General features: G+C 39.8%; 1 protein-coding gene across 2 annotated transcripts in view; it reads left to right on the forward strand.

The window, feature by feature from the left end:
- LOC127424277 (uncharacterized) overlaps positions 1–26,675 on the forward strand; it is a 43,931-nt gene that overhangs the window by 1,359 nt on the left and 15,897 nt on the right. For both annotated transcript variants that reach the window (XM_051669299.1, XM_051669300.1), the window contains exon 2: positions 22,595–22,816. In XM_051669299.1, coding sequence (XP_051525259.1) covers positions 22,683–22,816 — 134 coding nt within the window. In that variant the 5' untranslated portion in view covers positions 22,595–22,682. The remainder of the gene's footprint in view (positions 1–22,594; positions 22,817–26,675) is intronic.

Genomic DNA, 26,675 nt, shown 5'->3' on the forward strand with positions numbered 1-26,675 from the left:
TGACCCCCCCCCATAAGGCAAAACAAACAAACAAACAAAAAAAAAACAGTCCCCTTGTTCGTTTTTCTCATAAGAAATGTGGTGGGTTTTGAGGAAACTGTAGAAGAGCTCTGTCACAATTTGAACACTGCCTGTGGTTACAGTAAGGCTCTTTAATTGGCAGTGGGTGGGCCTATCCACAATGTTAAACTACACACTCTATTATATAAAAAATCTGTCTATATAAAAGTCTGTATAAAATCTATATAAGCGTATAACCACACGATATGAACATTATACTTGTTTACATGCACTCAAAAAAGGATTTTTGCAGGTTGTTCACTTGACTGTTAATAAAAATGAACTAGAGCAACACAATGCTAGAACATTTTGTCTTAACTTAAATTCATTATGTTAAATTCAATTAAATTTGTAAAATTAAAATTGACTTAATCCATTTGAGTAAGGTCTACATTAATATTTTTTGTAGTGTAACCGGTCTTACTCGACCTGCTCCATGCGAGGATTGAACTGATGTTTCCGGCATGGGAGACGGGCACACTAACGAGGAGGCTAAAGGATACAGCCTCTAGCTTCAGTCGCTAGTGCACTTCTTGAGGCCAGAGGAGTGAGGTTTACACACTGCACAGCTGCCTACCAACTGGCTACCGTTACACTCACCCCTCTAAACCTCACTCCCATCCGGGTCACAGCACCACTGTAACACCACTGTACTGTTCTGATTTATAATTTTTATTAAAGTACTGTTTGTTTGGCTGGAGTTTGGGGGGTTATCATTGTGGTGAAGACTGGTGCTTGTGCTTTGTTTTAGGATGGACTTGCACTTTCAAGTGATGTTTTTTTTTAAAATTCCCAATGGGCTCTAAGTCCTCAAGGTGACGTAGTGACTCGCCTCAATCCGGGTGGCGGAGGACGTCTGAAACCATCAGTCCACGCATCTTATCACGTAGCTTGTTGAGCGTGTTACCGTGGAGACATAGCACGTGTGGAGGCTTCACGCTAATCACCACGGCATCCACACACAACTCACCACGTGCCCCACCGAGAGTGAGAACCACATTATAGTGACCATGAGGAGGCTACCCCATGTGAATCTACCCTCCCTAGCAACCGGGCCAACTTGGTTGCTTAGGAGACCTGGCTGGAGACACTCAGCATGCCCTGGATTTGAACTCGTGAGTCCAGGGGTGATAGTCAGCACTCACTGAGCTACCCAGGCCCCTGGAATGTTTTTTTCTTTAAAAAAAAAAAAAAAAGGCAAAAAAATCTGGGTTACAGTGACGCACTTACTATGGAAGTGAATGGGGGCCAATTTTTGAACGTTAAAATATTACCTTTTTCAAAAGTATTGCCACAATACATAAACAATATGCGTGTAAACATGATTTAAGTGTGGACCCCCAGAAGAGTTATGGGACCTTCCTTTAATAAGCGCATGGGACAGGTTGTTTTATTGTCGCCTGTGTGCAACATTTGAGTCTAGAATTTAAGTAACGTCTTCCAAACCGGTCAGAAATTTAGGGGTAACCATCGACAACAGACTAAATTTCACAGACCACATCTCAAAGACCGCAAGATCATGTAGATTTACACTCTACAATATCAGGAAGATAAGACCCTTCCTCTCTGAACATGCCACACAACTGCTTGTCCAGTCACTTGTCATAACTAGATTGGACTACTGTAACGCTCTCATTGCAGGCCTCCCTGCATGTGTAATTAGACCCCTGCAAATGATCCAGAATGCAGCAGCACGTCTGGTCTTTAATGAACCAAAGAGAGCACATGTTACACCACTCCTTGTCTCTCTCCACTGGCTGCCGAATGATGCACGTATCAAATTCAAGGCTCTGATGCTGGCATACAGAACAGTCACTGAGTCTGCTCCAGCATACCTAAAATCATTTATGCAGAGCTACGCGTCCACTAGAAGCCTGCGGTCGGCTAAGGAACGTCACCTTGTTGTACCAACACAAAGAGGCACCAAAACACTTTCCCGGACTTTCAGCTTCATCATACCACGTTGGTGGAATGACCTTCCCAACTCCATCCGTGAAGCTGACTCACTCTCTGTCTTCAAAAATGACTAAAAACACATCTTTTCCATGAGCACTTAACCAGTAATTAAAAAAAAAATTCCTGTTGCACTTTATTCTGTTTTGAATACTATTATGATGCTAGTGAAACTTTGTAATACAGCACTTTTCATACCACTGTCTCCTTAAGATGATTCGCTTATGTTTTCCTCTTTTGTAAGTCGATTTGGATAAAAGCATCTGCCAAATGAATAAATGTAAAATGTAAATGTAAGTACATACACTGAACAGAGCACAGATGACTGAACGAGCCCCAGTATATCTCTGTAACAAATGTAGAGGGAATGCTTGTCAGTTCAGGCTCACAGTGTGTGATGATTCACCACTCATTACATGTCAGTGCATGCACTTACTGTATATGCAGACAGATTTAGGTTTTGAGGGTGCCATACATGCATCTGATGCATTGAGTGGCTGCAGTGAATCAGACCATGGGGGCCAAGCTGCTCAGTCACATAAGCTTCCTGTTGATTGGTGGAGAATGGAACAGATATGGTGTCCGCAACCATGAGCGACAGAGAATTCAAGCAGAATAGTCTGCACTGTCCAATAAACAAGATATTCACACATGGGATCACAGGTGATTAGGTGTAACATCTGAAGAGTTAATTAAAATAACTGTTTCTTCCAGATGGTTACTCAAAAACTGTTTTCTAATGTGGAGAGAAATGGTTCTCTAAGGAGGCAAGAGGGCTGCACTCGTTTAGAAGCCATATAGTTGATTATAATACAGTCTGTAAATATAGAGACATACCAACATTTTAATTAAATGTTTAAGCATGTTTCAAACCATTTCAAATTGTGGAAACTATGTGTATTGATGTTACGTCTGGGTCTTTTTTTCCAAAGCCTGGCTTTGATTATTTTTGAGAGTGAATGAGTAACTGTTTTTGTTTGAATGTTTTTGTTGGGATATAACAGCATTTTTCTTCAATTTGTTCTTCAGAAATAGTTGGCACAGCCATTGACCAGGAAAATAAAAAATGGCACTCCATGTCAAAAAGGTTGCTGACCCCTGATTTAAAGAAATACATTTGGATACAATGTGGATCAAGCTTAAATATCCTTTGTCACTTTACCCATGTTCACCCTATAATATTTGCAACATTTACAATCCACAGTAACACAAGACTGCCGTGAGAAATGTTATGATGTTACACTTTTTAAATTACACCAGTAAACACTCTAAAACATAAAAACGAACTAAACTGAAACTACAAAACACTGAGAAACCTAAAACTAACAGACAAACTGTGAAAACTAATGAAAACTAAACTAAATTGTAGTGGCAAATTGAATATAAAATGGAAATAAAAACAAAATTAAAAATCCAAAACTATAATAACACTGGTAACAAGTTGACAAGACAACCAATGACAAGATGGAACTAATAAGCAAGATAACAAGACTATGAAACATGAACCAATGACAGGACAAGACTAATGAACATAATAACAAGACAATGACTATAAGCCAATGAGAACAAAACACCTGAAACATGAGGGTCACATGACAAACAGGGAAAATCACATGACACACAGGAAACAGGAACTGAACTTTCAAAATAAGAGTCTAAAGACACAGACACAACAGAACATGTTACAGATCCCCCAGTTTAAGGAAAATAAGAAAAAAAAAATATCTGGGGAATCAAGAGTGGGCAGGGACCAGGATGGAGCTGGCAGATGGCTGGGAGACCAGGGTGGACCAAGAGACCAGGGAAAAGCTGGGGGAGGGCCCGGAGACTGGGGCGGACCAGGAGACCAGGGTGGAGCTGGTGGAGGGCCCGCAAATCAGGGTGGACCAGGAGACCAGGGCAGAGGGACCGGAGACCGGGGTGGACCAGGAGACCAGTGCGGAGCCGCTGGAGGCAGAGGCTAAGAGGGCGGAGCTGCTGGAAGCTGAGGCTCAGGGGCGGAGCTGCTGGAGGTTCAGGAGGCAGAGCCACTGGAGACTCAGAGGGTGGAGCCGCTGGAGACTGAGAGGGAGAAGCTGCTGAAGGCAGAGGCTCAGGGGGCAGAGCGGCTGGAGGCTCAGAGATCAAGGCAGCCGGACAGACGAGGCTCCAGGCGCTTGCTCTGGGATGGACGAGGCTCCAGGCGTGGCTGCTGGCTCGTGGACCGTAACAGGCGTGGGCGCTGGCTCGTGGACCATGGCAGCCGTGAGTGCTGGCTCATGGACCGTGGCAGGTGTGGACACTGGCTCATTGACCGTGTCAGGCGTGGCGGCCATGGTGGTGGACTCTGGCATGGTGGTGGACTCTGGCATGGTGGACTCGGTCAGTGGTAGCATCAGGGTGGCTGAGGACTCAAATGTGGTGGTCACTGTAGGAGTCCTGAGTTCCTCATCTGCCACTCCAACATTAACGGCTGAACCACTCAATAACAGGGCAAAGTCAATATACTGTTAAATTGTCTAAGCTATTCCACCTGCAGGCTTTAAGGAATAGATGGCTTATTTAATCCTGCATGAAAAACAGCTTCAAGGAGACCTCCTGAAAATCCACCTGGTCACGCAGTCCACAAAACTCCTGAACAAAATCCTCGGGGAGTCGGTTCCCCTGATGCAAACGCATCAGTTTTACTGCTGGGTTCATGATGTCGGTCGTGTATTCTGTAACTTAGAGAGACATGATGAAGACAGGGATGGACGAAGATGATGATGATGATGTGAGAACCCAAGTGCAGTATTATTTACAAAGTGAATAACCAACATAAACTAGAACAAAGAGACTTGACTTGAATTGACTTGACTTGACTCAAGACTAATGAACATGATAACAAGACAATGACTATAAACCAATGAGAACAAAACACCTGAAACATGAGGGTCACATGACTAACAAGGAAAATCACTTGACATACAGGAAACAGGAACTAAACTTTCAAAATTAGAGTCCAAAGACACCGACAAAACAGAACATGTTACACTTTCTCTGGTTTCCTCCAAGTCAAGCAAAGAAGGGGGAAGAGCAGTGATGAAACACTTGTTGGTTTTTGCACATTTATTCAGACATGTATTGCCATTACATGTGTCAGTTCAGTTTATAACATAATCGAGTTGAATACAGTTAAACTGAAAATGCATATGGGATGATGTTAAATTCATAACACCCAGAATATAAAGGTATGTCATGATTGTAACACATTGAAATAAATAATAAACTCTATAATGTGATTATAGTCACTATATATTTAATGCGTATATACTAATGTTAGTCAATAAAAAACACATCATAAGATTATGTATGTCAAGCGCTTCATTCAGGAGCAGGTTTGGTTATTAGCAATAATTAATAATTGTCAAAAATAATTATTAATGATTAAAATCAATAGAACATTGATTAGAATCAACATTAGCTTTTAATCCTTTAAATCAACAATCATCAAAGATAACCATCAATTATCAAATTTTATAGAATATTAATTATTATCAAAGATAATTATTAATTATTAAAATCAATAGAACATTGATTAGAATTAACATTAGCTTATTGATCCTTCAAATAAACAATCATCAAAGATAATTATCAATTATCAAAATCAATAGAATATTAATAAGGATTAATATAGCCGGGGCTCCACCCTGGAATCAGGGACTAATAACCATACAGTATAGCAGTCTGACTATAGGATTGTCCTCTTAGGAAAGTCGACATCCGGAGAACATCGACATTCAAAAGGAAAACAATGAAGGCTTGAATCCGAGCACTGACATCCCCTACCAGCCCTTGACACAGGTGCATGCAATACAATACCAAAACACTTCTCTTTAAAGTATAACAAAGTTTATTAATGCAGTAATATCAATTAATAATCAATACAATGCAGTCAATAAACTTCCAACTTCCAACTACAAACTAAACAGTAACATGATTAGATATGATAACAATAAGCTTATAATACATGAGAGGAAGGTGTGTGTGTATGTGTGTGTGTGGGTGTGTGTAAGGAGAGAAGGAGGACACAAAATGGCGGACGTGGCTCTCGTGGAGAGTACGTCACGCAAATGTGGGCGGAGAGACTGGTTAATGGCATCTGCCTGTTTAACACGTGTCTCTGCTGGTACGATAACTTAGGGACAAAGCGGACTCTATCGCCAAGTTATCTGCAAGCCAAATGTGTGTGCGGGTATGTTTGTGAGGGGTCATGTGTGTGTGCGGTTAGTACGAGAGAGAGAGAACAGAGTGATGGCACCGATCGTGGGAGAGAAGGCAACCGTTATTTTATCACTCAGAGACGTGGTGAACAGCTCGTAATCCGTCCGCTGTGGTCGCTGGTTCTTTTATGGATAAACTCAGTGTGCCGGTCTCACCCACGATGGCGGAAATGTACAAACAGTCCAACGTGGTTGGACGACAACACAGCAAATCTCATTCGTGGTAAAAGTAAGTTACAATACCTTGAGTATTATCAGCAGCAATGAGCGGACTCGGCGGTCCGTAAACTGTACAAGCAATAACCTTGATACACAAGAATAACACACTATAATAATCTATCTCTGCCCAGACATAAATCTCTTACTTTAGTTGCGTGAGGACATGGGTAGAATGTGTGTTCGTCCGTTGTTTGACTCCGACTCGGTTCCTCGAGTCTCGGGTGATGACAGGAGGCCGTTTCCTCGCTCTGTCGGCAGTCGGTACGGTGGCTGATTCTCGGCTGGCTGGCGGAGAAATCAGTGAAGTCGACTCGGTTGAAGAGGGAAGAGAAATCTTCTTTCTTCACTTCTGCAGGCAAATGGGTGAAGAAGATTGCTTAGTGGTCTCCTTCGGATCCGTTAGCGTGCTCTGTGGAACACGGAGAAACATACGTTACAGGTACATACGTTACTTCCTTGGGCACCGAGGCTACACCTGGGAGCAGCAGGGCTGCATCTAGACGAGGCACATACTGTTGCTGGAAGCAACGCCCAGAAAGATCTCCGAGGTTTTTATACTCTCGATGACTTCATGGTTGAGGGACATGTTCTGTCGTGCGTTTCATCCAATAGGAGTTGAGAGTTCGATCCTTCAGAATTTCACACATAGGTGTAAAGTGAGCAAGGCTTCATGGGATCTGTAGTATGTTTTAGACTCCCTTTGTTTGATTTTGGCGCCGTTGTTGTTATCAGGCTTTGAGTGTTCGTATAGGCCACAGTCAGGCTTTATGACTGTATGTAGGCCTGCCTTTGTTACCTGTTTGTGTACTTGAGGCCCAACATGAAGCACAAACTTTATTCACACCACCAGACTACAATGTAAACATGTTATTAATATACCGTACACTAATATGCCTCTGTTGCTTTCTATGTATTCTTCATGAGTTAAAAGCAGTTCTTACATTCATACAGACGGGATCATCACAGACATTTTGTAATATTGTGACCAAGTCAGACCAGAAAACAACACAAAATTATTTGTAAATCCTGAATGAGAGATGTTTATGGGGATGTAGTGGTAGGAGTGTGTACTCGCTGGTCACACGTCAGACTCACTGGCGTATGGAGATGAATTGTAGATCAAATATATTTAAATGTCCATGAAAGTCAAATTTGGTACTGACTTGAGACCTGTATACAGTTTTCCTGGGACTTGACATGGATCAAAAGCAACGTTTTTGATGTTATTCTTGATATCACTTCTCGGGTGTTTTTCCATTCACCGCCGTTGCTTCCTCCTGCTGATGGTCACAAATATGGCAGCTGCACGGAAAAAGTGATATCACTGAAGCAGGTTAATATGGAGAAATGAGGCATCAACATTTTTCATAATCTCTCCCCATGTGTTCCACAGAAGAAAAAAAGTCACGCAGTTTTTAAACGACATGATGAGTGTAAGTAAATGATGACAGAATTTTCATTTCTAGGTTAATGATCCCTTTAAAAATGCAGTTGCAGTACATGAAAGTCATCCTCTGCTTGGGAAGCCTCTTATGTGAATCACACGCCTCATTTTGTCACATCTGAAATGTGTTTCCCTGTGCTAAAGTTCCTCAGCCTCTTGCTTATCCTGTGGTGGCCTACCGAGTGAACAAAGCCTGCAGATTTTGAGAGGGGCATCGAAGATTTGCTGTAGGTCTGTGAAGGTGTGATAAGGCCCTGCAGGCAGACATCCATTAAACTTGAGGCTCTGGTGATGATACTGTGAACTGCAGAAGAATTCCTTCTCTGCCTTCTCGTGGAGCAGATGAGTGGTCATAGCTCTTGGTTCTCTTAAAGCACAGGAGGCAACTTGTAGCCTACATCTGTCCTTGCCGCCCCGGGCAGCTGCCCATGTCGCCCATGCCTAAATCCGCCACTGCCCACAGGCTTGTAGAGAGGTCAGAGAGTTCTTGTCTGCTCTAGACAAAGGTCATAAGTTCAGGAATCTCTGGTGACCCTACAGTCTGTTAATTTCAGTCATTGTGTTCTAGTCTACAGTCCAGCACTGGAGACTATTCATCACACCAGTAATTTATTCCTATTTCTTTCTGTAAACTAATATATTTTTATATTTTTTAAATGACAAATGGAATTGTAAGAAACAAAATTGCTCTTTTGATTTTTAAGCAGTTTCAACTACTTTCTACAATTGTATTTCCTAAGATTAATAGTGGTTTGTAGGAGAGATGTACAAACAGTCAGGCTGTGTAAATGCAGACTGATATTAGGAAATTATTCCTGATATATTACTTGGGTTTCTTCTATTCATAGCACAAGATACACAGTATGAGAGATACACAAGTGAATTCACTCCAGCAGCTCAATTGCGCCGGGGCGGTTGTTTCCTGTAACCCATTTAGACAACCTCAACAAATCTGGTTTTCGTGAGTACAGTTATGTTGCTCTAAGCCACGGTAAATGGGTGTTTTGTGTGGGGTTTTATTTTTGGAAGGGAACATAAAAGATTTTGAATATCATTTTAAATGATTCCTCTGGACTTGTCTAAATGTAATAAAGAGAGATTTTTTGTAATAATATGAGACTTTTCTGTCCTTGATTACAGAGATGATTAGTCATCCTTTGGAGGCTTGATTTTTGTCTTGATGATCAAAAGTGCATTGCTATGCAGTTGCTAAGGTGCTCTGAGTGGTTTTTAGCACATTGACACTCTGTTGCTAGAGTCTTCTGGGTGGTTGCTTTATCATTGCTATGGTTTTTCTAGGTAGTTGCTAAGCCTAAGTCAAAAGAGCCTAACCCCATGTCTCTGTGATATTCTAGTCGCTAGAAATGGCTCGGGTCTATCCCTCAGTTTAAGTCAATGGGGTTTTGTTTATACTGTTTTATTTTCTGTCAGGCAAAAATCATAAGATCATCAGAAGACAAGCATAAAAAACAAAATCACACATCTCCCCTCTCCCTCACCTCTTCCATGTAAATTATGTAGCACAAACGGTGTGGAATTTACTCAAGTTTATATGTAGGATTAGAGGTTTGTTCAAATTCCTAATTTTAAGTATATGCAATAATAATAGCAATAGCCTTAGCACACATCACTTATAATTATATATATATATAATTGTCTGAAGTGGGTTTTAGTAGGCTACTTTTTGCTTTAAGTGTTGTAATAGGATGGAAATAACAGCATTGTAGCAGTTCAGAAGTACTGAAATAGTTCCAACTTCTATTATTTAAAGTTCTGGAACAAGTCATTTTCTTAGAACAAAGCAGTTGTGTAAAGGATATGCTGTGTGGTTTGGAAAGATGTGTTTATCAGAGAAGATGACAGAGGACACTCTTTTACCAGTTGCTCTCTAATAAATCATTAAACATCTTTCACAAAGACATAAACAGCCACACTGCTCAGAGGACACTTAGTGAAGTGAGTTAAAGGGGTAGTTCACCCAAAAATGAAAACCATGTCATCATTTAATTCCCTTCATGTTGTTCGAGTTGAGCACAAAATGAAAGGCTAGGCAGAATTACAGCCTCAGTCATCTTTTTCTTTCATTGTATAGAAAGAAGATGAATGAAAGTGAATGGTGACTGAGACTAACATCCTGCCTAATGTCTGCTTTTTTGTTCCATGGAAGAAACTAAGTAATACAGGTTTGGAACAACATGAAGGTGAGTAAACAATGACATTTTTTGGGTGATGGATTATCTCTTTAAACCCTTATTGCTCTGAGATTTGTTTTAAATATAGCTGTTTGTTTACGTAATTTTCTTAGTTAATTTCCTCTCATTTCTTCATGTACCCATTCCCCCAATCGTTTTGCTGATGTTGAACGGACAGAAAGAAAGAAGAAGAGAGAAAAGAGAGGGGGAGGAGATGAGAGAGTCATGTCTCGGGGGTTTGGGGGGACGTGCCAGTTTCTCTCTGACTGAAATCTAGGGCTTCACAGTAATGAAAACATGCCATTCTCCAATCTCACTCTTTCTTGGTTCCTCACCTCCTTACTCACAGACACACACTCTGTCTTTCTTTTTCTTTCTCTGGGGAAGTAATTGACTGGAAGCTGCTGGTGTTTGAGATAGGGAGGGAAATAAATCTGCCATTGTTATGTGTTCTGATTCCTCCAAAATTCCCCTCCAAATACGTAATGATGAAGAAGAGAAAGATAGAGAACCGAAAAAAGGAGTATTATTCATGACGTTGTGACCACATATAGTGGAGTTTGGACATGCTGATGCTTCGGGGGAATCTAAGTGGGACCTGTATGCTTTTGATGCATTTGTTGTTGCAATACAACAATTACTAGGGAGCAGTAGTTTAAGCCTTGAATTTACAGAGCTAGAAGAAGTGCATGCTGGGTGGATCCAGGGGGTCAAGGTTTGGCTGGTTATCTTCTGACTGCTGAAAGGAGTTCCAATATAGAGTGATCAGTCACATGGTACTTACGGCTCAGGTGATTGGCTCAAATATAAATGTTTCCAGAACTAAGTGCCCTTGAAGCAAATATGGCAGCATCCCGATTGCATACTTCTGGGGTGGCATGTGCCAGACGAACAACTGATATTTCGATGAATGGGAATGTTAACAGATAGCTCTCTATATGTACAGTATATTTGAACTCCTTGGACTGGACATTATGCCGTTTTTACACAGCTACTTACAAAATAAATAAATACACAAACATGAAGAAAGAAGAAAGAATCCATAGAGTGATATGAGAGACATTAACCTAACACAGCTATGTAGGAAATTGGTTGCCTGGGACAACAGTTAATTATAGAAATATTTCACTGCAGAATGTTGTAATTGACCAATTAGAATCAAGTATGCCAGAGAGATCTTAATTAGCCTGCTATTGAAATCTTTTGCACATCTTAACAACATTACTGTTACACATTCTTTGCTGGCTAAATGTATATTGTAATCATAGAGTTGTATGTAGCTGTATACTGTAGTAATAGATTATGACTTCTGTTTGGAGCTCTAAAGACTAAAGGAGTTGTTTCAATTCATTTGTATTTTAATTGAAATTGTGTGCTGGACTGTACCATTTGTCCCTAAATGCTACAGACTTCTCCAATTAAGTGTGAACAGGATATTTTAGTTTTACTTGGTCACATTAATCAATAATGAAGTAGTAATAATTTTAAGAGGATTGCTCTTGGTATCCGAAATAATTGTTTAGCATTAGCTGATTTCACCAATTAAACAGTATTCTGTCTTACTCTGATGAGTTGATTGTTCAGAAAGGCAAGTTAATCAGCCTGAGAGTAAAGACAGGGACTGTGTATCAGAAACAGGGCTCCGTTCCATCCCAAACAGTATCTAACTGTGTAATTACACAGGAAACAAACTCTTTGCTGTTTAATTAGCCCAGCAAAGACAAGATGTAGATTTAGCCACAAACTCCTCTCACTTACCCAATCTTATCTTAGTCCAGAAAGTGTGATGTGAGTGTAGTTTAACCATCAGTTGTGGTATTTTTTCTTGGTTACCTCAGCCTGTCACTAACACTTTCAATCTTTGCTTCTTTCCTCTTGGGTAGTTCCAGTGTTTGAGGTATACTTGAACTTTGCCAGCAGAAATTGTACTAACATACAGTATTACTGCAACACTCTTGCTTGTGTGTTTGGATTAGAATAACCCCAGTCAGTCTGCCTGGTCTTTGACTTCCTGGGGAATTTACATCTGTAAAGAAGAAGGTGGCAGTAAAAGGACTGATCGGCAGACTTACAGATCTGATAAGGGGCCTGAGACTGCACTGCAGCATGCAGTGCAAAAGAGCAAAAGCGAAAGACTCAGTGTAAAAATGTCCTTGCACATTTAGTCTCACAACTTTATTGTAATACGAGAGGGAATGATGGGTCAATTTGGCTCTTAGCTTATGAAACTGATATGAGTGGGGTGAAGTGGCAGTAATTTATTATCAAGCGAGTGCAAGTGGTGTTAGCATTGTGCTAGCAGTGCTTTGTGGTTGTAGCGCTACTGAACTCTTAGTAATGGCAAGCAATGCCAGCAGAAAAGTCTACATTTAATTGATTTGTAAGTAAAAACAAAAAATCTCAATATTCAGTGGGGAACAAAAGTCTGAGACTACATTCTGGGATTGAGAACCTATTGTAAACCTGGAAATAAACAATGTTGTTGGATTTTGAAAACATTTAAACTAAGAGGAGTCATGGCAGAAAACGAATAAGAAATATTTAAGATTCTGCACATTTTCTTGATCATTAATCAAATTTAAGCAGATTTGTGATGTTAACTGCTTTGTACAAAAGATCAGATGTCATTGCTTCCATTGAAGCATATGAATTGGTCTTTGGAACATCATGCAAGGATAACATGGCTCATCAGTTTTAGTGGAAACTTGTGGAGTCCATGCCAGCTCAAATTCATGCTGTCATTAAAGCAAAATAGGGACCTACCAAATACTAAGAAGTTCTGAAATTCATATTACATTATTAAATTAAACTTTTCACTCAGTTTGTTATGCTGATAATGTAAATTAATGTAAATTGTATAGTGCAAAATTTAGCATTTATTTAGAAAAGTATGTGAAATAGAATCAGTGTTCTCAGACTGTTGGACCCCACTATGTCTTTGTGCGTGCTCTCGCTCTCTCACTTATGCACTGAACAGCATCCACACATTGACAAGGACTATTTTATCCACACAGCTCACGCTTGCTTATGTCTCTGCATGAAACATATCATTATAGAGATTGACTTTACAAATTAATAAGTCCAACATGTGATTTGGCCATTCGGTGAGGTGAAACATCACATCAAGCTCCATCTGGCCTCAGACTAATGATGTGTTTGTGATGGAACAATGGAACACTCTTTTTCATCGCTTTCCTCATAGGACAAACGACACTCCCCAGTGAATGTCATTATGTCATTTTCCTTGTCATAGAGTAATGGGATCTCTGGCACCAGCATCCAACATGGAAGAATATCAAAAATTATTCTACTATCATTGGTTTCCCTCACACTGGAACGAACCAGAAACCTTTGCATTGCAAGCCCATATCCGAACCATAAGGTTAACACCACCAAGTTCTATCAGACCACTGCATCATAAATTATCACCACATCAGAACCTTTTGCTTTTAGTTTAACTTCCAACTACAGTAATATCACTCTTTCATATTCTGATGTGAATATTAGTTCCATCTCCTGAACAATTTTTAGTTTTGATTTGTGCAAATGCACAAGATATGTACTCGATGAATACAAGCCCATCCAGAGAGAAAGATATGAGCAATCACCTCTGATATTCTCTTGAACTGAAGAGGAGCATTGCTCAGATGTGTAATCTAATTTCAAGTGATTAAGCATTTAAGTTGTATGTGATGTTATTGTCACCTTTCACCTTTCAATCAATCACTCAATCAATCAGTCATACTTTCAAACGACTCTTGATTTCTGCCATATCTTTATATGGGAAAAATAGTAAGAGAAGCATGGTATGCTATAGTGAACTCAGCCTCAGTCAGTCAACAATTCAGAATATCTATGAGAATTAAAAAAGGACATTCAAAATATAAAAACTCCTTCTACTGTGCCCTTCTACTACTCAAACACTAAGGAGATCCTGTTAAAATAGATCATTTAATGCACTGCAAGAGACGGAATGGAAGGATTGAGAAAGTGGAGGTGATTGAGAGAGCTTCATTAAAAATAAAGACACAGAGATGCTTGGGGACATGATACTATAGTGAGAAAAAAACATGAGGTTAAACTTTGGGATTAGTAACTTTGGGGTTGGTTTTGTGTCATGTTTTGACATCTTTTCTTTGTGGATCTGAGCATTGTAGTAAAATGCAGGAAACTGATATCTTTATCACTGTCTAAATGGATTGTATTTGCAGCATTTGTCCACATTCTGCCATCATTTACTGCCGCTGTGGTTTGTTGCTGGATATATTGGCTCAAATCTCCAGCTCCAAGCTTTTGCTGGACTAGGCTTCACCTAGTTCCATTCAACCTCAGTAAGTTCAGACAGGTCTGTTCTGTACATAGTGGCTCTCTTCCAAAAAGCTTCCTTACTGCCCACTGTCTACATAGGCAGGAGCCTACTAAGACAGGAGCCTCATAAGTGACTGATTTGGATCTACATTGGTACTATGCATGCCACACAAATACCACTCTGCTCAAATGAGTCTCGTTTGATTATTAAAAGAGTTTGACATTAACATGTTGCTAAGCTAACGGTGTGAAACTCCAAGATGTATTAAAATGCATAGCACACAAATATTGGATAAAATAATATTTTTTATTGCACTTTTTTATCTATTTTTATAGTAGTGAATAAAATATGTTGCTTTATACATGTGATACATGTAATTGTGCCAGAGTAAGGTATTTTAGAAGCCAGCATAATTAAGTTGCCCACCTTTTGGAACAGCCTTCGTGTTTGGAGCTTGCCTGTGATGTCTTAAAATACTGCCTCCATAGGCAGCTCACTAGGTTTTTGATCAGAGGAAGTGAGTGATTTGTTTGGTGGTGTTGTGTGGACAGAACTTCTCTGGTGATCCAATCCTAAAATTCATAATTTTCTCTGAAATCTGAGAATCTGGGTGCGTGCCTTCTCTTAGCACAGCGGGTTTTCCCTACTTTTGGCTGTCAGCCTTTGATATACACAGTCTCTTTTGTCTGTGTATTAACTGGAAGTCAGAGCATGATGGATCCACTTATTGATCTTTTGACATGTTCTTTCATTTATGCATATTCAAGTCTCCTGTGTTGAGTTCAGCAGGAATTCAGGTTATTCAGGAGGGTGTGCATGCTTATTAGGGCTGGGAGATATTGCAAAAAAAATTAAATCTATTTAGCCATTTTTATACTTTTCACAATATTTTATATTTATTTTGAAATGTATCTAAAAAAATTGAAATATGGATTTGCTCTGAAATGGCTTAAAATGGTGTTTGTTTTCACAGAGGAACTATCATATCAACCATACACCCACTGTTGCATTAGATACAAATCTTGTTAAAAATAATCAAGTCGTGTTTTCCACATTATTTTTCATTACATGAACGGTAGGAATGTCATAAAACATTGATACATTGATAGTTGATCGCATGTTATTTTCTTGATACATTTTTGAGGCATCCATATATTAACATTAGCTGACATTTAAGATAGAAGCCTAATTTGTGTGCTTTCCAACTCACTAGTTGGCCTTCAGTTTAATATAGTCTGCAGTAATAGCTTTGGGAAAACACAAGGGGGTATTATAACATTTACTGTACTTAATACTGAACCATGTCACATACCAGATGAGAAGCCCAGCGTTGTGTGTAGGACAAGGGACAGGTAAAGTGACGTGCACAGACCTTAGCAGGGGCAGGGGCAGAAGGATAAAAAAGGGCACTGATTAAAAAAAAAAAAAAAAACATTTTTATGAGTAGTAATTGTAAATACTTAACAAATTTCTTTGCTTTTTGAGTATTTAACAATTTTCTTTTATATACTGAATATATACAGTACATCATTTTTTCCCCCATTTTTCCTTAATCACAAATAATAGCCTATTCTGTTATATTTCTCACTTGTTGTTTATTTATTTATTTTCAGACATGGTCTGTGCTAACCCCACTTTTGACATGTGTCATAGTAAAACCATGGTATTTTTTAAAGTACCTTGGAGTACAATGTCTGTATCATGAAATATGAACATGATCAATCATTCAGTACCAATGGCATTACCCTGGTAACATGGTGCCTGGTGCGAAGGCGCGAGGCGATCGACTGTGTTCTGCGAATGCTACCGGGTCCTTGAATAATGTATAACATGCATGAGTAAGGGCAGCCGGTGGAGTTTCTGGTGCCCCCCTAGGGTATGATGGTGCCTCCCTAGGGAGTTGGTACCCAAAGCAGACTGTGTAATATGCGTATAGTGAGCGGCGCTACTGTGGTAGCCTAATGGTATATTTCTGAAAGTGATTAGTCTAATGGTTTATTAGTTTCAACAAAACCAAACTGGCTTTGGCGGAACCAGACAGCTCCTTCAGTATATGCATTAAAGATGATAATTGAAATAAAAGACTAATTGAATTTCTATCACTGAAAGTGGAGTGACCGCTCCCATTATAATTAATAAATCTGTCTACACTAGTGGTACGTGATGTCGGAAGTGCAGTAGCAATTGAGTATTATTCTTTTGTTGAACTTACAGCACAATACATGTAGCGGACATTTTATCTGACCTGGTACTCGTTTGAGGTAACAGCACTTTGATGCTCCAGGGCGAATTCAAAACTGCATTTTTTGCTTCCTTTCATGGCACTGCTGTGGGAGGGGATGCCACTTGAAAGTTCGTTTAAAACGAAAGTGAGAAAATGAATCTTTTCTTGGCCCATCCACAAGACTGTTAGCGTAGGGTACATTCATATAGTAATGCCATGTTTCCTTCAGAGTTCCCACTTCAACGGCTCTGCACTTCGGAATGAGTATAGGGCATAGGGAGGATCACTTGTGATTGGAATCCGCCCCCGATCTGTTGTAGCGCACGCTCTTAAAGGCACCTACGATTAATTTTCATTAATACGCCCGCGATTTACAAAGAAATCTCATAATAACACATAATTACTGGTATTGTGAGATTTTGGCGAGATTTAATTTTATTTAAGTATTTTCATTTAATTATTAAAATGTACCCCCTTTTTCTGGACAACAAAAGGGCACCTTCAGATTTGCGTCCCTGCTGCTCCCGTTCTGTGCACATCACAGGACAGGTATCACACAGGACGTGTCGATGTGGGGCAGGTGGCAGTCCAAAGTTGTGAATCTGGTCATTAAACAAAAGAGATGAAGGTTTTTGTACATCTTCAAGAATGAACAAAGTGATGCTGATGAGTTTGCAGTATACACAGTTATCATCCAGTGATGGCTAGAATAAATAATTGATGTCCTCTGGTAATGATTTGGGTTGATTTTAATGGAAAACAATGCGAGTTGCACTCCATGGTGCTGCAGGATTTTGAGCTGCCTCCGGAATCATAGCTGGGGGCCGCAGACAGATGGAGAGCGGCGGCAGTGTCCATACATACCTTCTTAGAAAATAATTGTTTCGACTTTTAGAACGTGCCTGAAGACCAACTCTAAAAGGCGATTTTCATGGGATGTGGTGGGCGGCTTGCGATCTTGCCGCTTCTCATTTGTACAGGCGTTTTCCATTCACATGAGAAGCGGTGCGAAACGTATCAGTGCAATAATGCCAACCACTGCTTCAGCTCAGTTACTGTGTCTATATGAGGCGATTACTGTAAATATTGTATTAGTTTTCATGTAAGTGATTGCACATATATAAAATGTTGCAGAAGAGAAAATTAAAGTATACGGTCCATGGCCCATTTGTATACATTGCACAGTCATCTATTTTCCAAACATAAGCTATACATATTCCTGTAGACTATTTTCACCTGGTACACTGACTCGTGCACTCACAGCTTTCCATAAGGCTGTTTTCCTATTTATGTCTATATAAACGCTCAAAGAAAAATTTTTTGTCAGGAGGAAATTCAGCAACAGCGAGTATATTCGTCTCCATGTTGTTTTTGATTACATAAAAGCTACTTGTTGTTTGATTGGTTGTGAATAAATGTAGCTTTGATTGGTCAGTGACAGGTAGCAGCTGCAGAAAGATAACATATTTTTATCTTGCGTGGTGTGCGCCGCAAGCAGTCGTGTACAACAAAGCACGGTGACCGCGTCCCATGTAAAACCGCCTTAACGCTACTAAAACATCTCTGTATTAAGCTCTTTTGGCAACATAATGAGCACATTAAAATCATCGCAATTTTCAAGATTTTGCTTAATGTTATATCGGCAGCAAAATCATTGCGAATGTATTGTGTTCGACATATCATATTCAATATTTAACCCAACCTTAAAGAGCCTCCACATGACTCGTGTCAGGGCATCAATGCACCATTCTATGCCAGCGGCAAGCACTGCTTTTATCTCCACATAAAAAGCACTGCAGAGAACGTCTTGTTTTGATTCTAGCATTGGCAATGCCCACGTAATGATACATCATCTGAAAGGTCAGCGGCAACAGGGTCAAAATAAAAACTGTCTGAACTTTGAGCGCCACTTTACAATGCTTTGACGGAAACGCAACACGGCATCAGGGGCAACACTTTACTGTATAGAGTTCAATGTATTCGGCGACGCTCACGCAAGTCATGTGAAAGCCCCTTGATGCAGTGTTACAATATGTGTAAAACTGCATTGTAGTAAACATGATTTTTTTCCAGCTGAGAAGTAGCAAGAAAAAGCATTTTCTTTTCTTCTTCTATTGTCTGCCTCCTTTGTTGTTTCAACAGACTCTTATTCTGATCATGACTCATGTCCCTGATAGTACTAAACCAGTCAAAATAATTAAATCTGGGCTAATTCTTTATCTGACAAAATCCACACAATCCAGCTCATGCATGATGCCTGTGAGATGAAAGTCAGAAATAGCCCCAGAATTCCATGTACTGCTGTCAGCAGTGCAAGTTTTCATAATGAAGAATAAAAGACAGGATTGTTCATGCAAACAAGAGGTGACTGAACCTTTCAGGGCTGACTCTTCATTCAGAAGGACTGGCCCATTCAGGAGATCTCTGTCACAGAGACTGATGTAATGGAGAACATTGGACAATTGGAGAAGCACTCACAAGAATGCAATAAAGATTTGTTTCACTTGGGGTAAGTTCAATGCACATCTGTCCTCTTGCGCAGTCCTCTGCGATATCCCTTATTGAAACTGGAAGTGCATTGGAGGCAGTGGCGGATTTATGCACGGGTGACATGGGCAGCCGCCCACCACATAATCAAACCACACTGGCATATATTAAGGCAAGGGTCAGCTATATTATGAAGGCTGATTTTTACTGAAAGGTTTAAATGTGTTTTTAGGACAAAGGTATTTCTTCATTAAAATCAGGATGGGGCAGGTTGTCACATTTTTAATCAGGGCAGCTTGTCATATGTGTTTTAAATTACATAAATATATCAATTACAATATTTGTTATCCAAATCAATGCTTAGATATTTTTGTTCATTACCTTTTCCAGATGTGTTGCTTCATAAATCTTTTTGTACCTATGTTTGGGTGGTGGTGTCATGACGAGGCAACATGTCTCCTCTCATTGTTCACATGAAACATCACTGGTTTAATGGCAGGTTCCATGGTGACAACTTACTCCAAATAGTGTGACAACATGCCCTGCTATTGGGGAATGTTGTCACAAGAAGTCAACCTGTGTTCAATGAACTGTATTTTTTTCCTGGGCAATATTGGTGAAAATGTTCTATGGCTTTTTTGTAGCTAAGCATTTGAAGGAATATTCCCGGTTCAATACAAGTTAAGCTCAGTTGAAAGCATTTGTTAATTATGTTGATAACCACAATAATGATTTTCGTCACTCCTTATTTTTTTTTTAAAAAGTAAAGAAAAAATGTGGGTTACAGTGTGGCACTTACAATAGAAGTGAATGGAGGTAATCCTTTTTTTTTTTTTTTATTATTATTTTTATTTTTTATTTTTGTATCTCCTTTTCTCCCAATTTGGAATGCCAAATTCCCACTACTTAGTAGGTCCTCGTGGTGGCACGGTTACTCACCATAATCTGGGTGGTGGAGGACAAGTCTCAGTTGCCTCCACTTCTGAGACCGTCAATCCGCGCATCTTATCACGTGGCTTGCTGTGCATGACATGCAGAGGCTCATGCTACTGTCTGTGATACACGCACAACTTATCACGTGCCCCATTGAGAGCGAGAACCACTAATCGCGACCACGAGGAGGTTACCCCATGTGACTCTACCATCCCTAGCAACCGGGCCAATTTGGTTGCTTAGGAGACCTGGCTGGAGTCACTCAGCACACCCTGGACTCCAGGGGTGGTAGTCAGCGTCAGTACTTGCTGAGCTACCCAGGCCTCCGGAGGCAATCCTTAAATATTAAAATACTCACTGTTTCAAAAGTATAGCCACAAGACATTAACAACATGCGTGTTAAATTACACTGCAAGCTACATGCCAAATGTAGCTTGCTACATTTAAGCTACTAATTTTTTCTTTCAACCAGATGCACAGAACATACTATCATTGACAAAGCTTCTAAAAGACTTTTAAAAAATACAAATTAATATTTATACATGCTACCAATACAGACCCATGCGTTGTTTTTTTACAGTTTATTTTTCATATTATATTACTACATTTACAAACACATTTAACATGATTTCCTTGGAACATTCCTGTAACACCCCTACATACATGTACTATTTACCTTATTCTGTAATTCTGTGTCTAGCTGTTGTATTACTGTATGTACTGGAAGCTTCTGTTTAGAGGCCAAATTCCTTGTGTGTGTGTGTGTGTGTGTGTGTGTGTGTGTGTATGTGTGTGTGAGCACACCTGGGCAAAAACAGTCCAATATCTGATGGTATGAGAGGGTATTACCATGGTATTTTGATATACAACTACTACCATATTTATGTACCACTCTGTATTTAAATAGTTCTTCAAAATACTTCAAAGAATACCATGGTGCTGCCATTGTACTTTTAAATATGGTTACCATATTTATTATATTTACATGGTGCCTCAAGGTATTTAAAAACAACATGGTACTACCATGGTACTTCACTATATTAGTACCATATTCATATACCATTTTATTTACAGTACATGGTGCTCCCAGGTAATGGTAGATGTCCAAAAAACTAGGTAATTCCATGGTACTTTTTTATGTGTTTTCGTGTAGGCTACTAAGTGTTTTGATACTGATTTGGTTGGAAAATGTGTTTGTTTACCTGCAGTAGCTGTTCACAAGTTGCACACGTGTTGAACTTAATAAAGACCTTCTTCATCACTGGCAAACGATAGGATGCATTTGCAGCTTTGGTTTTCATTGATTGTAGATAAAAAAAATCTACTGCAATAAGCGTTATCATTGTTTTCCATGTTTTAAAGTACTCGGTTAGCTTGTTGGTGAGAGAGAAAATGCTCCAAACGATCATGAACCGATTCAGATCGCTTTGCTATCATGTGTGACCAATTCATTGTAAAGAACCCACCCAAATGAGTGATTTATTTGTTAATCGGACATCTTTAGTTCTGATTCAAACCTGGCAACAAAAAACACAAGGTTTACGACATGATGTAGCGGTGTAGGTTTTGCTAACAAACATTTTTTTTTCAATAAAATAGCCTCGGTACTGAAAAGCTACTTATTTAAAAACCAGCAAAGCTACTGCCTCGCTACATAAAATGTTGTTAAGCTTATAACTATTTGTAGGAAAGCTACTGCCCATCACTGGTAAAGTTATATTCAAATTTACAACATCGATGACAACATAACTCTGTAAACCCTTAAACCCTAAAACAACCATAAAAATTGCGATTTAAAGACCTTTGCAGCTCAAATAATACACACAAATAATACACAAATAATTTGCATCTGCAGTGGATTGTATTCTCTTCTTTTACTTTGAATTGTTTTGTTCATAGTTTTCCTGGATGAGGGAATGAACTTTTACAGAGAAAAAGAGTACTTGATAAGAAGAGCGTTCTTGGGTGAATCTGAGGTATTGCAAAGGACCAAGGAAAAATCTTCATGTGTACTGTATATCCTATTCAAGTGAGAGCAGAATGTAAACTTAGTGGTTTTGACAACTCAAACAGAGATCATATCTGCTTAAAAAGGAACTTTACAGTTAAGGAACTTCAGAGTAAAAGCTTCAGAGTTTCAGCAAGCGCATCAACCATTGTTGACAGGTGAGGTACCTGATGCCTGTGAATCTTTGCATGAAAGGATGTAAAGTGTCCCCCAGTCGGGGGTAAATGATTTCTACACAAGTGCAGAGTGACAGTAAGTGGGCAGAAAATGACACACTGAGAGATAGAAGAGAGAGAGAGACACAGGCAGACTCACACAGAGAAAAAGAGCCCAAATAAAGTGCAAGAGATAGAACAAGAGGAAGTGTGGGGGAGACTCACACTCTGTCATTCATTCACAGTCCAGAGAATGACTGGGAGGAATAAAAGAGAATGATTCATATTCACTCTGATGGGTGAAAACATCTCCCATTACTTTTACAAAGCAAAGGAACTAACTCATAGCATCTCACCTTTCCCTTTCAGATCTTGAGGATTGGGGGACGGTTTGAGTGTGTGTGTGCATATGTGTTTGTGAGGGAGAGAGTGAAAGTGTGTGTGTTTGCACTTCCACATGGCCTCCATGCAGGACGGAGTGAACTTCTCTGCTCATCCCTACGGCAAAGTACTGCTGCTGGGGGCCATCGCTGCCGCCTCAGCCTTTGTTGTCACCATCCTCATCGTTGTGCTATGTGTGGGCTGCCAGAGGTGAGTTTCACCCACCCACCCACACACACACACACACACACTCACATGTTGGTGCAGCTATCATTATGAGGACTCTCCACAGATATAATGATTTTTGATATGTACGGACTATAGATTCTATCCCCTAACCCTAACCCTACCCCTAAACCTAACCCTCACAAAAAACGTTCTGCATTTTTACATTTTCAATAAAACATCGTTTAGTATGTTTTTTTTAAGCGATTTGAATTATGGGGACACTAGAAATGTACTCATAAACCACATTTATAGCATAATACCCTTGTAATTACCAGTTTGTAACCTAAAAAAAGTACTCGTAAGCCTGCCCAAACACACAAACACACACACACACACACACATACACATACTCAACTGTGAAATGCTCTTCTGATTTCTCATCCTTTCACAGTGTTGCCATCTAGCACAGAGTTTGTTTGGTAGTTCATTTGTTTTAGTTCATTGCTTGTCCAGGCCCCTTACTCTAAATATTTTTGTTATTAACATTTTTTATTGATTCCAAGACAGACAAAAATAAATGTAACCACAAAATTATGCATTAGGAATCAACTTATAACCCTTTATAACCCCTACCCCCCCACCCCCCGCATAAATATAAAATAACTAAATACCCACATATAAACAGACACACAAATAGAAATATATAAGTACATAAAAAAAGACAAAGTTCAACGTATAGGAAAAAAAAAACATTGCCCCACACTAGGACATCTCCAAATGAGACAAATAACTGCCCCATTTTCTGCCATAACTTGACAGGTTCCCCAGCCGTCTGGAAGTCATCTCCTTGAAAGCTGCCACTTTACCCAACTCGGTGCACCACTCACGAAATGAGGGTGCATCAGTTGACTTCCATCCCCTAAGGATTAGCTGTCTGCCAATCATCACGCTGGTTAGGACCCAGCTTTTTATGTATTTATCTCCTATATTCAGGACACCTCCATCACCCAAAATACAAAGTCTGGGGTAAAATGAAAACTGAGTGTCCAGTATGTCACACACAAAATGCTGGATCCTCAACCAAAATTCCTGAATCTTAATACAACCCCAAAAAACATGGGTTGTGTCCCCGTCTTCTGACTGGCATCGCCAGCGGGTGGGTGAGTCTTTAAGACCAAGCCAATACAATCTAGAGGGGGTCCAGTAAAACCGATGCAAAATCTTAAATTGCATCAGACGGATCCTTGCATCTCTAGATGCAGACCTGATGCTTTTTAGTATCCTAGCCCACTCTCCCTCCTCCAATACCAAGTTTAAATCTTTCTCCCATAATCTCTTGAGAGAAGACAAAACTTCATCCCCCAGACTCTGAATTAACAGGGAGTAATACACAGATGCTTCATGACCTTTCCCATAAGCAGTAATCACCATTTCCAAAGTATCTGCCACTTTAGGGGGGTGTACACCACTCCCAAAAACAGTACAGAGCAGGTGGCACAGCTGTAAAAACCTAAAGAACTGGGATCTAGGAATCTTAAAATGTTGAACCAAATTATCAAAAGATCTCAGTACTCCACTCTCATATAGGTCACTGAGTGTAGTAAACCCCCCCCCCCCCCCCTTCCAATCCACTATGACCAACAGAAAGGGGACTTATTAATATGTAATTTAGGGTTCAGCCATATGCTTGAGGCAACATTTAAATAAATGTCAGAATTAAACACTCTGGACACTTTAGTCCAAACCATGTGCAAATGCGAAATAATGGGGTGTAACTTAACTTCTTAGCCTTTCGTTAGTTTGAACGAAAGGCTTTGCAATGGTGAAATAGGGGCAAGAACTTCTTGTTCAATAAGAAACCAGGGAGCGGCCCTCTCAGGTGAAGCGTCCAATGAGCCAAATGTCTAAGACCGAACGCATAATAATAAAACAAAATCTTGGGTAGGCCTAGCCCACCCTTGTCAATCGGCCTATGTAACTTATTGGAATGTAACCTGGGACGTACCTTACTCTAAATATTAAACTTTGGTGCTTATCTAGTCTCACACCGTTTGTGCTATGGATATGAATAATATTTAAATCATGTAGGTTGTTTAGGTTAAGTGTGCTATCACTTTTCTAAGTGATCTGGCTTACTATTTTGGCCTGCCATATGATAAAACGGGAGGAAAACACCCATATACTTGCATTGAAGTTGGGATTCCAGCCATATCTAGGGGAAACCACCCAAAAGTGCTTCTCAAATGGAAGGCTGCAGCCTAGCTAGGCTGTGTCCTTCCTAGACCAGTCCTTCTGAGGCTGTAGGCTAGACTCCTCCTCAGCATTCAGCATTATGGTCTAGTAAGTGCACATGGCAAACCATATGCTAGAACCATGTGATATTTTACTTTGTTTAGAAAACCCGTACTCTTCAGAAAACAAGTCACTCAAAAAAGCCTTTATATAATACATTTTGCAACACTGATCTTAGAATTTATATTTAAATCCTTTCAATAATGAAAAAACGGAACCCTACACTTGTAAAAACTATACAACTTTTAAAGCTTTTCAAATTCATGTAATTGCCCTTTTTATTAATTTTATTAATTTCTTTTTTGGTGCTTTGTTGTATTGTCTAAACTACTTGCATTTTTTCTACATATTGTAATAGCTGCAAATGCAAATAAAAACTTGAAGAGAGAGAGAACAAAGTAAGCTGCGTCATTAAGGTTTCCACCTCCGTGGTCACCCGACTCGTTGGCTGTGTCTCGTTTTGAAGGCTGCGACCTCTCTGTCTCGTCTCAGAAAAGCGAGTGCGACACTCCTAATGCAGCCTTCTATTGCGACCTTCTTTCACGGGAATTCAGAGGATGCATGAAGTGTTTCCTTTGTGGGCACTCACAACCCACAATTCTTTGCTTCAACGGAAATTAACATCATTTGTCAAAAAAATTACACCAATTTGCTTGAAAATATGATGTTCAAACGCAAGTAATGTTAATTCCCAAGTAGAAGTACCTCAGTAGACGGGTGCAGAGTATATAATATATTAAATTATAGTAATATATAATTCAAATAAAGTATTATAGACAAAAAGTACACATGTAAAATCTATTTTCTTTTCTCTCTGTAACTCTCCTAAAATTTACCTCATACATTCCCTTCCAGAGGGACTTTGTTCCCTTCTCACTCAAAGCACTCATGCTTTTTAAAGAGTTTTAAACCTCAGATGTGATGTGGTTTTTAACTACCTCTGAATGTGTTTTTTGTGATCCAATCACAAAACATTTTGCACCTCATTTACAACTATATTCAGTACTGACCTTTGCGATCGGATCATCTGAAACACATCTTATTACCTGTTGTAAACTGGGTCTTAAAATGACTGCAGCCAGAGCTAGTGAATGCTTTAGTGTAGAACGACTTCTGGTGGAAGTCCCACCCACATACATTTCCCCAGGAAAAAGGTGGATACTACAGCCTTCAAAGGATGCGTCCTAGCTAGCACACAGCCTTCGAAATGAGACACAGCTAAATCTGCCCTTTTTTAAAATAATTTGGGACATGTGCAGGGGATTGTGGGTAATTGAAGGCCACAAAGGATACACTCGATGCATCCTCCAAAATGTGGCAAACGAAGGCAACGAAGTGGGCTGCCTTCCAAGTGTCCTCACAATTGAGATGGCCTTCGTCGATGCTTGATGACGTGGCAGCCGAGATATCCAGCCTAACGAGGCTGCAGCCTTCCGATTGAGAAGCACCCTATGTTTCACGATTGTCATCCATCAGAATCAGAATCAGAATGAGCTTTATTGCCAGGTGTTCTCACGTACACAAGTTTTTTTTTTTTTTTTGGTGAATGGAGAAACAAGCAAGTGCACACCGAACATTACTGTGAGACATAGAATATAAAACAAGGTAA

This window comes from Myxocyprinus asiaticus, chromosome 33 (assembly GCF_019703515.2).
Source record: "Myxocyprinus asiaticus isolate MX2 ecotype Aquarium Trade chromosome 33, UBuf_Myxa_2, whole genome shotgun sequence".
NCBI classification, from domain to species: domain Eukaryota; kingdom Metazoa; phylum Chordata; class Actinopteri; order Cypriniformes; family Catostomidae; genus Myxocyprinus; species Myxocyprinus asiaticus.